This window comes from Macaca mulatta, chromosome 20 (assembly GCF_049350105.2).
Source record: "Macaca mulatta isolate MMU2019108-1 chromosome 20, T2T-MMU8v2.0, whole genome shotgun sequence".
Lineage (NCBI taxonomy): Eukaryota > Metazoa > Chordata > Mammalia > Primates > Cercopithecidae > Macaca > Macaca mulatta.
This window is the reverse complement of record NC_133425.1, coordinates 63,888,644-63,902,938: the sequence shown is the minus strand read 5'-3', so window position 1 is coordinate 63,902,938 and position 14,295 is coordinate 63,888,644. Positions and strand designations below refer to the sequence as shown.

The following is a 14,295-nucleotide window of genomic DNA, read 5'->3' as shown; positions in this document are numbered from 1 at the left end:
TCCCAAGGCAGAACTAGAAGGCTATCCCATCACACCCCGCGCGTTCCCACAATGCTCAGCGGCAGCCACTATGGAGGCCGGCAGGACAGCTGTGCTGCGGGTGAAGCGGAAGCGCAGTGCGGAGCCGGCCGAGGCTCTTGTGCTCGCTTGTAAACGCCTCCGGAGCGACGAGGTCGAGTCGGCGGCACAGAAGACGTCGGCGAGTTTGGAGAGAGCAGCGGAGAATAATGTCTTCCACTTGGTGGCCACTGTGTGCTCCCAGGTATTGGGCGTGGTGCAGTGATGTGGAGGGCATCTTAGGGTGCAGCCGTTAGGAAACCCGATCCCTGACCCGCTCGCGAACTCCTGCTTACGCTGGCCTCCCTCCCCTGTTGCCCCCTAGGAGGAACCAGTCCAGCCTCTCCTGCGGGCAGTTCTGCGCCCGTCACGGGACAGCCAGCAGCGTGTCCGCTGCAATCTCCGCGCCTCGGCTCGGGAGATCCGGCAGGAGGGCCGCTACCGGGTGGTTTCCAGCCGCCGATCCTTGGGGACCACCTCGAGCGGCCAGGAGTCCGAGTACACGCCGGGGAACCCAGAAGCCGCCGGGGACTCGGGCTTTCAGTTGTTAGACCTTGTCCACGAGGAGGGAGAACCTGAAGCCGCCGCTGCAGGCTCCTGCAAAGTGAGTACGCCTCGGAAGGTGGTGCTGGGCTTCTCAGGACGGTAATGCCAGAAGACTGGGCCCAGTAGCAGCACAGTTTCATCTTAAGGGGATGCATGATCCATCCGGCGTGACGGCCTCATTTTACAGTTTTGGTTATTCATCCAACATGTGTTTACTACGTGCCTACTAAATGCCAGGTATTTTTTTTAGATTCTGTGGATACAGCAGTGTGAACCTAACATGCAGGTAAACAGAAACAGTAAACAAGTCAATTCAGTGTCAGATGATGATAAGGGATGTAAGGAGGCAGGGAGACAAAGCAGAAAGAGTTGTGCCACTTCAGTGAGAGTGTCACTGAGAAAATGACATTTGAGTGAAGACTTGCAGAAGGTGAATGGCAGGGCATTCCACATATGGAGAGGACTTCTAGGCAGAGAACCTGAAAGTAAAGAGGCTCTGAAGCCGAGTTTCCCTGCTCCTTGCAAGGTGCCTGGAGCCGGGTGAGCTAGAGGAGACCAGTAAGGAATTTGAGGGGAGGAGTGCCTGCTAGACACTCTAGGTACTTGTAAGGAAATGTCTTTACAAGTCCTTTCAGCCTGACTGAGATGGGGTCACTGGAGCAAAGCAGAGAGAGAGCAGGTAGGAAAATTGATCAAAGAGAGCTTAAAGGAATAGTTCTGGGTAGCATACCCAGTTTGAGGTAGATTGAGGTCTAGAATGCAAGTCTTCTAACATTTAATCCAGTGCTTTTCTTTATATTACATTTGCTAAATTCATTTGCACTCACTTCCAGAAGAATTCTATTACATGCAGCGAAACTACAGAAATGGAAAATTTTCCTCGAGGCTGGGCACAGTAGCTGACGCCAGTAGTCCTAGCACGTAGAGAGGCCCAGGCGGGAAGATCACCTGAGCCTAGAGCGGTCAAGGCTACGGTGAGCCATGATTGTGCGGCAGTGGCATTTCAGCCTAGGTGACAGAGTGAGGCCCTGTCTCAAAAAAAAATAAAATAAAATTCTTCTTGTAATCCCAGCGCTCTGAGAGGCTGAGGCAGGAGGGTCGCTTGAGACCAGCCTGGGCAATAAAGCAAGACCTTGTCACTACAAAAAGAAAAAGGAAATTAGCTGGGCATGGTGGCATGCGCTTGTAGTGCTAGCTACTGGGGAGGCTGGGGTAGGAGGATCATTTAAACTCAGGAATTAGAGATTGCAGTGAGCTATGATCAAGTCACTGCCCTCTGGTTTGGGCAACAGAGCAAGATACTGTCTCTAAAAAAAACAGAAAACTCTCAACATAAGGTGTGCCTTTTTTTTTTTGAGTTGGACTCTCACTCTGTGGCCCAGGCTGGAGTGCACTGGCATGATCCCGGCTCACTGCAACCTCCAACTCCCGGGTTCAAGCAATTCTCCTGCCTCAGCCTCCCAAATAGCTGGGATTACAAGTGTGAGCCACCACATCCGGCTAACTTTTGTATTTTTAGTAGAGACGGGATTTCGCGATGTTGGCCAGGCTGGTTTCAAACTCCTGGCCTCAAGTGATCCGCCCACCTCAACCTCCCAAAGTGCTGGGATTACAGGCATGAGCCACTGCGCCCAGCCAATGTGCCCTCTCTTGATAAACATTTTTATAGAACTCAATCATTTTTGAAACTTAAAAAAATTACAATTCAAAATGAATCCACAAGCAACAAGCAAATGGTACTACTGTAATTGTTTATTGTTGTTGTGTTTGTTTTGTTTGAGATGGAGTCTCGCCCTTGTCGCCCAGGCTGTAGTGCAGTGGCGCGATCTTGGCTCACTGCAGCCTCCACCTCCTGGGGGTTCAAGTCGTTCTCATGCCTCAGCCTCCCGAGTAGCTGGGATTACAGGCGTGAGCCACCACATCCAGCTAATTTTGTATTTTTAGTTAGAGACAGGGTTTCACTATGTTGACCAGGCTGGTCTTGAACTCCTGACCTCAGGTGATCCACCCACCTTGGCCTCCCAAAATGCTAGGATTACAGGCGTGCGCCACCACGCCTGGCTGGTGCTAGTGTAACTGATAGCAATTTGTGTATGATGTCCATAGCAACATCTTTCACCAAAACATTCCAGACTAATGCATGACTTATAAAATGTGTAAAGTAAACTAATGCTCAGTGGAATTGAATCAAGTAAATAGTTCATTAGGCCGGGCACAGTGGCTCACGTCTATAATCCCAGCACTTTGGGAGGCCGAGGCAGGTAGATCACTTGAGGTCAGGAGTTCAAGACCAGCCTGGCCAATATGGCGAAACCCTGTTTCTACTAAAAATACAAAAATTAGCCGGGCGTGGTGGTATGTGCCTGTAATCCCAGCTACTTGGGAGGCTGAGGCAGGAGAATCACCTGAACGCAGGAGGCGGAGGTTGCAGTAAGCCAAGATTGCACCACTGCACTCCAGCTTGGGCAAGAAGAACAAAACTCCATCTCAAAAAAAAAGAGTAAATGGCTAATTTAATTTTAATAAAGAAAACTAGGAGATAAACTGATGATGGATATGAACAGAGATTTTTCCAGTAAAGCAATACCGACTCTAAGCATACCAAAAATGTTTGCATAGAGTAATTATAGGGGGAAAAATGAATTTAAGCTTAAAGCATGCTTGAGGTTTTATGCATACTAGACTAGCAGGAAAAAAGTAGTTGATAGCACTGCTGGCAAGGCAGTGATTAAAAGTGTATACAATTGTAGGAATAAAATTGATGCAAGCCTTTTGGAAAACAGCATGGCTTTACGGGGGTGGGAGCCATATTTTTACATATGTAAACTTATTGTTTGGATCTAAAGTCATGCATAATCTAGGAAAATTTTAAAATTAAAAATTTCTAAGGAAATTTTAAAATGACAGCATTTCTGTTATGTTACAATGAATTTCTCCTTAAATTGACATAATTTACATTTTAAGCAAATAAATTCCTATTAGATAAATTTAATAGGAAATTTAAAAATTAAAGGACTTCAGTTCCTTTTAACTAGTAGTCTCACCTCCAAGATTTATCCTAGGGAAATAATTCAGCAGAAGCAAATAGCTAAGCTATGATATTAACGAAAGCTACCATTGATTGACTAAGTGATTATGTCAAATAGTGTGTTAGGTACTTGTTATATTTTCTTTTAATTAACTCATTTAATCCTCACAAAACCCTTATGAGTTAGATACTTACATCTCCATTTTCAAATGCAGGAAATGGCACATTCATTGCAACACTATACATGGAGGTTAAAAATTGTATCCAAGAGATTGACACATGTAACTGTCTGGACCCTTAGAACTGATAACCGTGAAGACTGGTTGTAGGGGAAAATATATATGTTTAACAGTACAAAATGCTGTGTGTAGCGTAACTGAAAATACGGGCTGGGCTCAGTGGTTCATACCTGTAGTCCCAACACTTTGGGAGGCCAAGAAAGGAACACTTGAGCCCAGGAATTCAAGGCTGCAGTGAGCCATGATCATACTGCCGCCTTCCAGCCTGGGCGACAGAGCAAGACCCTGATTCTGAGTGAATGAATGAAGGAATGAATACACATAGACATAGACTTTAAAATAATTTTCAGCAAGGGGCACGGTGGGTTACTCCTATAATCCTAGCACTTTGGGAGGCTAAGGCAGGAGGATTGAGGCCTGAAGTTCGAGACCATCCTGAGCAACACAGCAAGACTCCATCTCTGCAGAAATAATAATAATTATTTTTCTTCTAGCTAAGAGCAGTGGTGCACACCTTTAGTCCCAGCTACTCAGGAGGGTGAAATAGAAAGATCACCTAAGGCTCGGAGTTAAAAGCCAGTGTGGGCAACATAGTGAAAACCGCCTCTTTAAGCAATAATAGGCCGGGCACGGTGGCTTATGCCTGTGATACCAACACTTTGGGAGGCCAAGGTGGGTGGATCATGAGGTCAGGAGTTTGAGACCAGCCTGACCAACATGGTGAAACCCTGTCTCTACTAAAAATACAAAAATTGACCAGGCATGGTGGTGCACACCTGTAATCGCAGCTACTCAGGAGGCTGAGGCAGGAGAATTGCTTGAACCTGGGAGGCAGAGGTTGCAGTGAGCCGAGATTGCGCCGTTGCACTCAAGCCTGGGCGACAAGAGCGAAACTCCATCTCAAAAAAGAAAAAGAAAATAATTTATACTCATTATAGGAAATTTGAAAAAATACAACAAAGGAGAAAATCTCCCATTTTACTACCAACCCAAAAGTAGGTAGAATAGAACTGGTTTCTTTCCTTGTACAAAATTCTGTATCTGTCATTTTTCTGTATTGCTACTCTTGTACTTTTTTTTGAGACAGCATCTCGCTCTGTTGCCCAGGCTGGAGTGCAGTGGCATGATCACAGCTCGGTGCAGCCTCCACCTCCTGGGCTCATGTGATCCTCCTGCCTCAGCCTCTTGAGTAGCTGGAACCACAGGCCTGTGCCACCACACCCAGCTAATTTTTGTATTTTTTGTAGAGACTGGGTTTTGCCATGTTGCCCAGGCTAGTCTCAAACTCCTGGGCTCCAACATTCCTCCCACCTTGGCTTCCCAAAGTGCTGTGATTACAGGTATGAGCCACTGTGCCCAGCAATCTTGTATTTTAATGGCTGCATAATTTGACTGAGTGGAGGGACTTGTGGATTGGAGCCAGAACTTTTGTAATAGGTAGCTTTAAGTTTGCTCAAAAGCCTGCAGAAAAACTGGCATCTCTAGTTTTTGACTTAGGAGCAAGGAAGAATTCCTTAGTCTGTAAATTATAGCATTGGTCTCCCCTTATATGCCTTGGTCGTGGGATCCTCCCCATTTTCCTGCATGGTGTCTGCTTAGAGCTGTGTGCAGTATCCTCTGATGAACCTATCAAGAGGAGCCATCTGCAGCATGTCCCTGTGGTTAACAAACTGACCCATGCCACCAGGCCCCTGGATGACACAGCCTGTCAGCACTGGAGCACATCTTACCTGGGCCATTTCTGTTCAAGGGCATTGCATTTCAAACTGTTCTTTCCAGTAGAAAGACTATAGGTGAGCCCATTCCCAATTTGTAGTTAAAAGTGGGATGTAAATATATGGCAAGCCAAATGATGGGCAATGGTAGAGGTCACCAGGAAACACCTGTTGGCTTCCACAGGAGGCCACACAGAGACTCATTTCAGGTTCAGCCATAGGGGTGCTACTGTGTGCCTACTGATCCCCAAAGAGAGAACATTGTGTATTACCAAAGGATCTCAGAAGACCTATAGAAGCAGGTCTGACTCAGAGCTTGGGGTCAAGACTGGCCAGGTCTTCTGTCTTTCCCCTCTCCTTAGGTCAGTCTTCCCATATTTTTTTTTTCTTTCATTGTTTTGAGACAGGTCTCACTCTGTCACCCAGGATGGAGTACAGTGGCATGATCACAGCTCTCTGCAGCCTCAACCTCCCGAGTACCTGGGACTACAGGTGCACACCACCACACCCAGCTAATTTTTGTATTTCTTTGTAGAGGCGGGGGTTTTGCCATGTTGCCCAGGCTGTTCTTGAGCTTCTGGCCTCAAGCAATTTGTCCACCTTGGCTTCCTGAAGTGTTGGGATTATAGGTGTGAGAGCCGAGCACAAAAGAGCAGGAGGCTATTTTGTAGGTTTCTATCTTAAAATAAGAACTACACAGTAATTTTACAGAGATTCTTGATTATTTAATGTAATAACTAGTTAAAAGACTAGGAATTCATGGGGATAAGAATCTTGACCACAACACTATGGAACTGTGGCTGGGCAAGGTGGCTCACGCCTGTAATCCCAGCACTTTGAGAGGCCGGGGTGCACAGATTTCTTGAGGTCAGGAGATCAAAACCATCCTGGCTAATACGGTGAAACCCCATCTCTACTAAAAACACAAAAAATTAGCCGGGTGTGGTGGCACATGCCTGTAGTCCCAGCTACTTGGGAAGCTGAGGCAGGAGAAACACTTGAACCCGGGAGGCAGAGGTTGCAGTGAGCCAAGATCATGCCACTGCACTCCAACCTGGGCGACAGAGCAGAGTGAGACTCCCGCTCAAAAAAAAACACACACACACACACACACACACACACACAACTGTAGGGAGCCTTCCTTCACCCAACTTATAGGTTCCTCCTCATGGAACATCATGTTTTGGGTCATGCATGTGTGTGTGTGTGATCTGTGGTTTCTTTACAGACATCTGACCCAGATGTGATCCTCTGCAATTCTGTAGAGTTGATCCGTGAGCGATTGACTGTGTCTGAGGATGGACCTGGAGTCAGGCACCAGGAAGAACAAAAACACGATGACTATGTGTATGACATTTACTACTTGGAGACGGCCACTCCAGGCTGGATTGAGAACATCCTCTCTGTGCAGCCCTACAGCCAAGAGTGGGAGCTGGTAAGGGGGCCCATGAGGAGAGGGGGCTTGAGGCATCCTAGCTCTTTCTCTAATCAGAATGCTTTGCTTCCCTGGGCTCCACTCCTGATCAACATTGTCCTTAGTTCTTTTCCTCCTTAAAAAGAAAAATTTATTCTAAGTGCCTTTTAGGAACCTGACTTTATAGTACAGGGAATTTTGGGAAAGATCATCTTAGATTGATAATTTTTACATTAACGAACATTTTAGAAGGTTTGCAACATCATCTTTATTGTTTATAGCTATCCATTCTTGGGGGGAAATATGTATATAGGATTTATGAGTAAGATAAAGACAAGATAAAACCAGAAATTCTTAATGTGAATGACAACAAAACCTATTTTTTAATTCGTACCTTAGAAGTAGAGAAAACTGGCCGGGCGCGGTGGCTCAAGCCTGTAATCCCAGCACTTTGGGAGGCCGAGGCGGGCGGATCACAAGGTCAGGAGATCGAGACCACAGTGAAACCCCGTCTCTACTAAAAATACAAAAAATTAGCCCGGGAGGCGGAGCTTGCAGTGAGCCGAGATCGCGCCACTGCACTCCAGCCTGGGCAACAGCGTGAGACTCCGTCTCAAAAAAAAAAAAAAAAAAAAAAAAAAAGAAGTAGAGAAAACTTTGCATGAAGGAAGCTAACATCCTGACATTATTTTTTTTTTTCTTTTTTGAGACAAGGTCTCACACTGTCACCCAAGCTGGACTGCAGTGTTGCTATCTGAGCTCACTGCAGCCTCTGTCTCCCAGGCTCAAGCCATCCTCCCATCTCAGCCTCCCAAGCAGCCAGCCAGGAGTACAGGCATGCACCATAATGCCCAATTTTTGTTGATTTTTTTGTAGAGGCAGGGTCTCACTGTGTTGTCCAGGCTGGTCTTGTGGTCTTGAACTCCTGGGCTCAAGTGATCCTCCCACCTTGGCCTCCCAAAGTGCTGGGATTACAGCTATGAGCCACCACACCTAGCTGACACCATTATCTTTTTTTTTTTTTTTTTTTTTTTTTTGAGATGGAGTCTTGCTCTGTCACCCAGGCCGGAGTGCAGTGGCACCATCTTGGCTCATTGCAACCTCCCCCTCCTGGGTTCAAGCGATTCTCCTGCTTCAGCCTCCCGAGTAGCTGGGATTACAGGTGCATGCCACCACACCTAGCTAATTCTTGTATTTTTAGTAGAGACAGGGTTTTACCACGTTGCCTAGGCTGGTCTCAAACTTCTGACCTCAAGTGATCCGCCCACCTCAGCCTCCCAGAGTCCTGGGATTACAGGCGTGAGCCACTGCGCCTGGCCTATTCTTAAATTCTAAAATGATTAACAAGAAAACTTAAGGTGGCACCTAACTGTCATGCTTAGACTGTAATCAAGAAGCACTGTATCCTGCACCTGCGTTAGGACAGAGAGTGGCAGTCAGGTACCCACCTTGGACCACTGCATGGCCCTTCCTCCTGCCTTTCTGCACCTCTTATGCTTGGGTTTTGGTTTTGACCTTTGGAATTTAAAGGAATCGCTCAGAGCCATCACTTCTCTTTTCCCTGTGTTCCCTTCTCATGGAGTTCAGCGTGTCCTATCATTCTGGAGCTGGACTCTGGGTGGAAGGAGGCTATTATCTCCCTCTCATAGCCTCTTGTGCAACGAAGTCAAACTAACTCCTAGTCTGCAGTTTTTTCACATGGCACTTTTACATGACATCCCTCCAACTGGTATGCTAACAACTTCCCCCTGAACATAACCTTAGAGGTTTTGATTTGGACTCATGTTTGTGTTGAGATGTGTAGGTGAATGAAGATCAAGAACCAGAGGACATTTACGACGATGAAGATGATGAGAACAGTGAGAATAACTGGCGCAATGAGTACCCAGAGGAGGAGAGCAGTGATGGAGATGAGGATTCCAGAGGTGGGTGGCAGCCCCAGACGGGGAGGGACTGGTAGGATCTGAGACTGAGGTGCAGGCATAGTTGACAGGTGCATCTTAACTGCCTTTCCTTCTCTGCCATTGAGCAATTCGTGCTGTAGGAGACCCAAAGACCAGTGTTTCCCAGGGGCCTCCTGGGGGTGTAATAATCCATCAGGCCTGGGTTCAAATCTGTAGTTGTCATTACTTTGCTGTGGCTCTTGGGCAGTTAGTTCACCTCACTGAGCCTCATTTTCTCTGCAGATGAGATGGTTCTATATGAATTTTGGTGGTTGAGATTGTGTAAAATATGTAGCTCATTGTCTGTTTCCCTGCCCCAGTCAAGAAACCAAGGAAGAGAGAGGTTTGCCAGTAGGAATAAGCCCAGAGTTTTCACAAATCAGTTATCTAACTTCTCAAAAAACTGCTGCATGTACACCTGTTTTGAGAAAGATGCAACACAGACATAATACCTGGGGGAAGAAAGAAAGATGACCTGACAACATAATTCCTGTGGTAACTATGTTAAAGAAGGTAGAAGAAGGCCCAAAAAAAGAATTTATTGGTGTCTGACAACAGAGAAATGAAACAAACAATTGAATATTCTATTGGGGAGGTTTGTCAATAACACGTTAAAAGGAGAAAGGTACAAAAATATTTACAATATGACTACAACTGTTACAACAACAAAAAAAATACTATACGGAGGGGAGAAGTGACAGAATACTCCAGTGTGAAGGAACTTGTTTTAGATGATAGGAAAGTGATTGCTTCTTTAAAAAAAAAAAAAAATTCTATATGCTTTATTTTCTTTATTGAGCAAGCATTTTGCATTACAATCGGGAACAAAAACAGACCTTTCTGAGAAGAGAAGGGGTTCCTGCAGTAGCCTAGGAAAATCACATTTAGAATCCATTCCCGGAATCTCATTCTAGGCTCTGCTGACTACAACAGCCTGAGTGAGGAGGAAAGAGGCAGCAGCAGACAACGGATGTGGAGCAAATACCCTCTGGATGTGCAGAAGGAGTTTGGCTATGACAGCCCCCACGACCTGGATTCAGACTGATCGTCTTGTGATGTCCAGCCATGAGGTTCTGCCACAAGCCCTTGAGGGCTCTGAGTCCAGGGTTAACTGCCCTGCTGACATCCTTTTAGGTTTCCTAGCTTAACACGTGCAAGGAAAAGCATATCAAGCATGTCAGGCAGCACCATCCTACCACAGTGAAAACTTATGTTAAAGGAGTGAGTCTTTTCCACTTATAGTAGGGCCCCTTTGCCTCAATCAAAAGTGACCCTACAGTTTGAAAGAAAAAAAAAAATGTGTAAAAAGGAAGGTTTCTTTAGCTTTAGCTTCTTGGCCCAGGAATTTTTCCTGGCATTCAGGTGCTGTGCTGAAACCACAAGGGAAGGAGAGGTTCCCGTTTCATTAGCAGTAAGTTTCTGCTCTGCCATACCACCAGGCTGCCTGCCTCTGGGAAAACCCTGTTCCTTTTGATCGAATCTAAAAGGGGGACTGTGGGTCCCTTGTAGCAACACAGACTGGATAGTAATGGCCATTAGGGCAGAAAGCAGTCTGTGTGAGCTGTGGGAGATTTCAGTTAACAGCTATTTCGGCTTCCAAACTCTGGTAATAGTTGTGAAATGACTGACTGACTTCCTTTGGCAGTGGGGCCAAGAAACAATGTGTATGAATGTGATACATGTGTTTAGTAAAGTCTAGCTTTGAACATGGAAGAAAGTAATTCTTTTAAAGCCTTTTAAATCTGAATATCTAAAACGGAGTGGTAGTGAGACCGAAGTTTCAGCATTGATTATAAATACCAAGGACTTAAAGCAAAGGAGGAAAAACAAAGCACATTCTGAACTTAGCTTTCCACTGAGTAACGTTTACTCTTCACAGCACTCACCACAAAAACAAACTACTATCAGCAGGATCAGTTTTATTACCACAACTTGTATCTCTTCTAAGCACACTCTGTTCCTATGCCTTTCCAAACCATAGCTGCCTTAACTGACTGCCTTGGTGTTTATTCTAGTGTAACATTGTCCAGTAGAACTATCTGCAGTGACGCTGTGTTCTGTGTCTGCGCTGTGTAGTAGTAGACACAGGTGGCTGCTGAGCACTTGAAATGTGATTAGCGCAACTGAAGCGAAACTGAGCTTTAGTTTTATTTCATTTTAATGTAATTCGCTACATGTGGCTAGTAGCTATTTCGGACAACAGAACATTCAGCTAGGGCTGTGCCCTCATAGCCTGTGAGTGTCTCTGACTCACTGTCATGGGGGAAGGGAATTTACACAGGGAGATGCCTTCTTGCCGCCTCTTTTAGGATTTCCTAAGTATCTCTCCTTCATCCTACCTGCCATCACTTTGACTTTATGTCCATTTTCTAAACGTTTACCTACACTAGCTCTTATCTACATGGAGTTGTTCAACCTGCCGAAGTGATTAAATTCTGTGTACACAGGCCCTATATATTGCAGCTAATTAAAACAACAAACATCCTAGGTATGCACAAATTCAACATTATAACAGGCAGCAACTTGTATGTCTAATATTAGACATCTCGTTTTCTGTCTGTAGACATAGAAACAAAGGATTGAAAGCCATTCTTGGACTCACAGCAACCAGGTGAAAAAACAAAACACTGCTGTTACAGGGTGCTCCCTGCCATTTATACTCATTAAGTTTCCCCAATATTAAAGGGCTGATAACTTAATAAACCGTACTCACTGCAAAAGGGATAAGCACACCAGGAGAAGGATTTAAGGAGACAGACAACAAAGAGCTGGCAGAAATTAATTCCACCCTGAAGCTTGAGTGCTGTAGGGATTGTCTGGCTTTGCTCCCAAAAAAGGGATCCTGGGAGAAGTCTGTATCCAGCACAAAGGGGAAGAATGCTGTCACCATCCAAAAATGAAAGGAGGATGACACAGCTCACTGAGCAAGTACTAGGGCACCTGGCATGTGAGGTCCTTGCTTTCCCTAGAAGCCACTGGGGGCGGGGGCGGGGGGCAGTAAATTCCTGGGATTAGCTGGTTATCTGGTGGAGAAAGCTAAAGCTGGGGTCAGGGATCTTTCAAAGATCTTTAAAAGGCAAGCACATTTTGCTTAAAGGATTAGCTCCAGAGGAGCCCTGGGATGGGTGCCAGCTTGGCTCAGACAAAAGTCATGTTCTTAGAGTTCAGGCAAGTCAGCCTTTGCACAAGACACCCTGTCTTCGGGCAGGAATTTGCCGTACAAATCCCAAACCCATGACAGTAAGAATGTCACCCCATGCTTCACATATGCATTATGCTCTGAACCCAAGGCAACTGTGACCATGCTTTCTTCAATCTTTATTGAGCAAATATATGGCCAAGGTTATTCCCTTATCTGTGAGTGGGTGAAGAATGGTCAGAAAGGGAGACTGCCTCACTGTTCACCAATTCCAAAACCTAAGAATAAGAAGCCCATGGGGTATGTCAAGCTAGCAGGTTTTTCTGGGCCCAGGATGACAGTGTCCGGGGGCATCACAAAACAGTTGTACAATCCAGTGCAGCCGTCCTGCTCACAGTAAGATCCATTAGGCCAGAGCAGGCCTAACTTGGGTGGAGAACCCAGCCTGAGCACCAGAATTAGTTGCTTCCACTTGTGCAGCCTGCTGAAGAGCCCAACTCAGGTTGAAGCAGCTTTCCTCCCAGTCGTCACTGATCTCCACAGGGAGCAAACAGAAGTCCCCACAAGTACCAAGCTCTTCCTGAGACTGCAGCCACCACACCTCGGGGAAGGGGAGGCTGGCAGGAGAGGAGTACACTGTCCTGGTGACCCACACCAAGGCGGCTCCAAGTGTAAACAAAGCCTGGTGCCAGGGACAGAAGGGGATGCAGTCTGATGTGAGGTTTTCAGAAAAAGTGAAATGACCTCTTCTAGCACCAGGGTGGGTTTGCTTGGGTCTGCGCAGCAGTCCCTCACCCTTCCCTTACGGAGAGGTTATTTGATGACTTGGGCCCTTGAGATGTTCTCCAAGCCACTGACAGCTGAGAGAATTCAGGTGATCCACCTGAATTTCAGAAGTTTCAGTCCTCTTAAGAGTTCATAACAGAAACCCAGAGATTTACTGTCAGCTAGAACAAAGATGCAAGGTCTCAAGTAAAATAAAGGATTATCCTTCAAAACAGCCATATTAACAGACTTCTGACTTATGAATTTGTTCATCTGTCCTTGCTGGACCTGAGCCAAGTGCTTATAACATGATCTATCTATATGCTAAAGTGTAACAGGTACGTGAGTAAAAAAATCTGTAAGGTTCATTGTTGCAGGTAAGACTCAATAGAAGATTGTGCTAAACAGCATAAAATCTGTGGTCAGAGTCTGATCCGATACCACAGACATTCCTGAGCCCAGAGGGACTCAGTTTTGGGTACTCTGAATTTTAAATACAATCAAGCCTATTGCATCCTGTAGATGAAGAGACACTCATGCTTCGTTAGAACTGGTGTTCTGGACTAAATATCAATAAATAAGGAACTATAACTCTCTCCCCAGGGAAGAATTTTGAGCTAGAGGAAGAAACGGTAGCATTTCAGGCCTTTAAAGTCAGGTGTTGGACCTGGTCAGAGGAAAACTTCCCATAGAGCAGCCCCTCTATAGGGACTCCTAGTTCAAATCTCAAATACCAAATTCAGAAGTCACCAGCCCTATCAACCTAGTATTCTCTCTTCCCCACTGCCCCTTGCCAAGTAAATATCTGTAAGAGCTGCCTCTACCTATCAGGAGTAAAACTAAATGACCATGCCCCTGTTCCCCAATCTTCCCCCCACCCTCTGAAGCCTCCACCTTGAGGTTGGCCCAGATCCTGAGTCTCCTATAGCTTACCAAGAAGAGTGAGCACTGGCCCTGAGCCCCGTTATATGATGTGGGTCAAAAGGCTCCTTTAATTCAGGAGAGTTGGGCCCATAGAGTCTTGTTACCAGGATTTCGCTGTGTGGCCAGCCTTCCAGGCCTAGGAAAGCCACCTCTGACCTCTAGTCAGTTTTCATCTCATCCTTTTTCTCTTCGGTTACATCAAGCTCAGTCAGGACACAAAAGCAAAGGTGCTGGATGCCTCTGGTGATAGCAGCTGAATGAAAATAGAGCAAGCACAGGATTTAGTAAGTATCTAGCTACAGCCCTAACCTGAACACAAGGCTGACTGGTAACATCTATGGCTCCCTCCCCACCTGCCCCTTGAGTACTCTATATCAGGCTTTGCCCCTGTCTCCCAACAAGCCTCATCATCCTCTGCCCCATTCCCAGCCAGAGTCTGATGCATGACTTCTTCCCAGGTGATTTGTGTTGTCAGAAGGTAATGTTTTAGCCCCAAAATAGGACACGAAAATTAGAACTAAAGTG

General features: G+C 45.9%; 2 protein-coding genes across 42 annotated transcripts in view; one reads left to right on the top strand and one right to left on the bottom strand.

The window, feature by feature from the left end:
- Positions 1–50: 50 nt before the first annotated feature.
- SLC7A6OS (solute carrier family 7 member 6 opposite strand) lies at positions 51–10,659 on the top strand. The gene is made up of 5 exons (XM_015126469.3): positions 51–262; positions 383–661; positions 6,814–7,020; positions 8,804–8,924; positions 9,857–10,659. Exons 1-5 carry the CDS (start codon positions 71–73, stop codon positions 9,985–9,987), a joined length of 930 nt encoding a protein of 309 aa, XP_014981955.1. The 5' UTR covers positions 51–70; the 3' UTR covers positions 9,988–10,659.
- SLC7A6 (solute carrier family 7 member 6) overlaps positions 9,466–14,295 on the bottom strand; it is a 41,721-nt gene continuing 36,891 nt past the window's right edge. For 19 of the 41 annotated variants that reach the window (XM_077984360.1, XM_077984366.1, XM_077984361.1 and 16 more), the window contains one exon: positions 9,466–14,023. In XM_077984360.1, the coding sequence (XP_077840486.1) occupies positions 13,929–14,023 (95 nt within the window). In that variant the 3' untranslated portion in view covers positions 9,466–13,928. The remainder of the gene's footprint in view (positions 14,024–14,295) is intronic. The other 22 variants (XR_013411038.1, XR_013411036.1, XR_013411035.1 and 19 more) reach the window with 2 other exon arrangements.

What these genes read in the sequence shown, in the direction of transcription:
- SLC7A6OS (XM_015126469.3), top strand. Translation starts at nt 71, where the DNA reads ATGGAGGCCGGCAGGACAGCTGTGCTGCGGGTGAAGCGGAAGCGCAGT. An exon ending in ACAGCCAAGAGTGGGAGCTG is followed by an intron (nt 7,021 to 8,803) that starts GTAAGGGGGCCC and finishes TGAGATGTGTAG; the next exon opens with GTGAATGAAGATCAAGAACC. An exon ending in TGGAGATGAGGATTCCAGAG is followed by an intron (nt 8,925 to 9,856) that starts GTGGGTGGCAGC and finishes ATCTCATTCTAG; the next exon opens with GCTCTGCTGACTACAACAGC.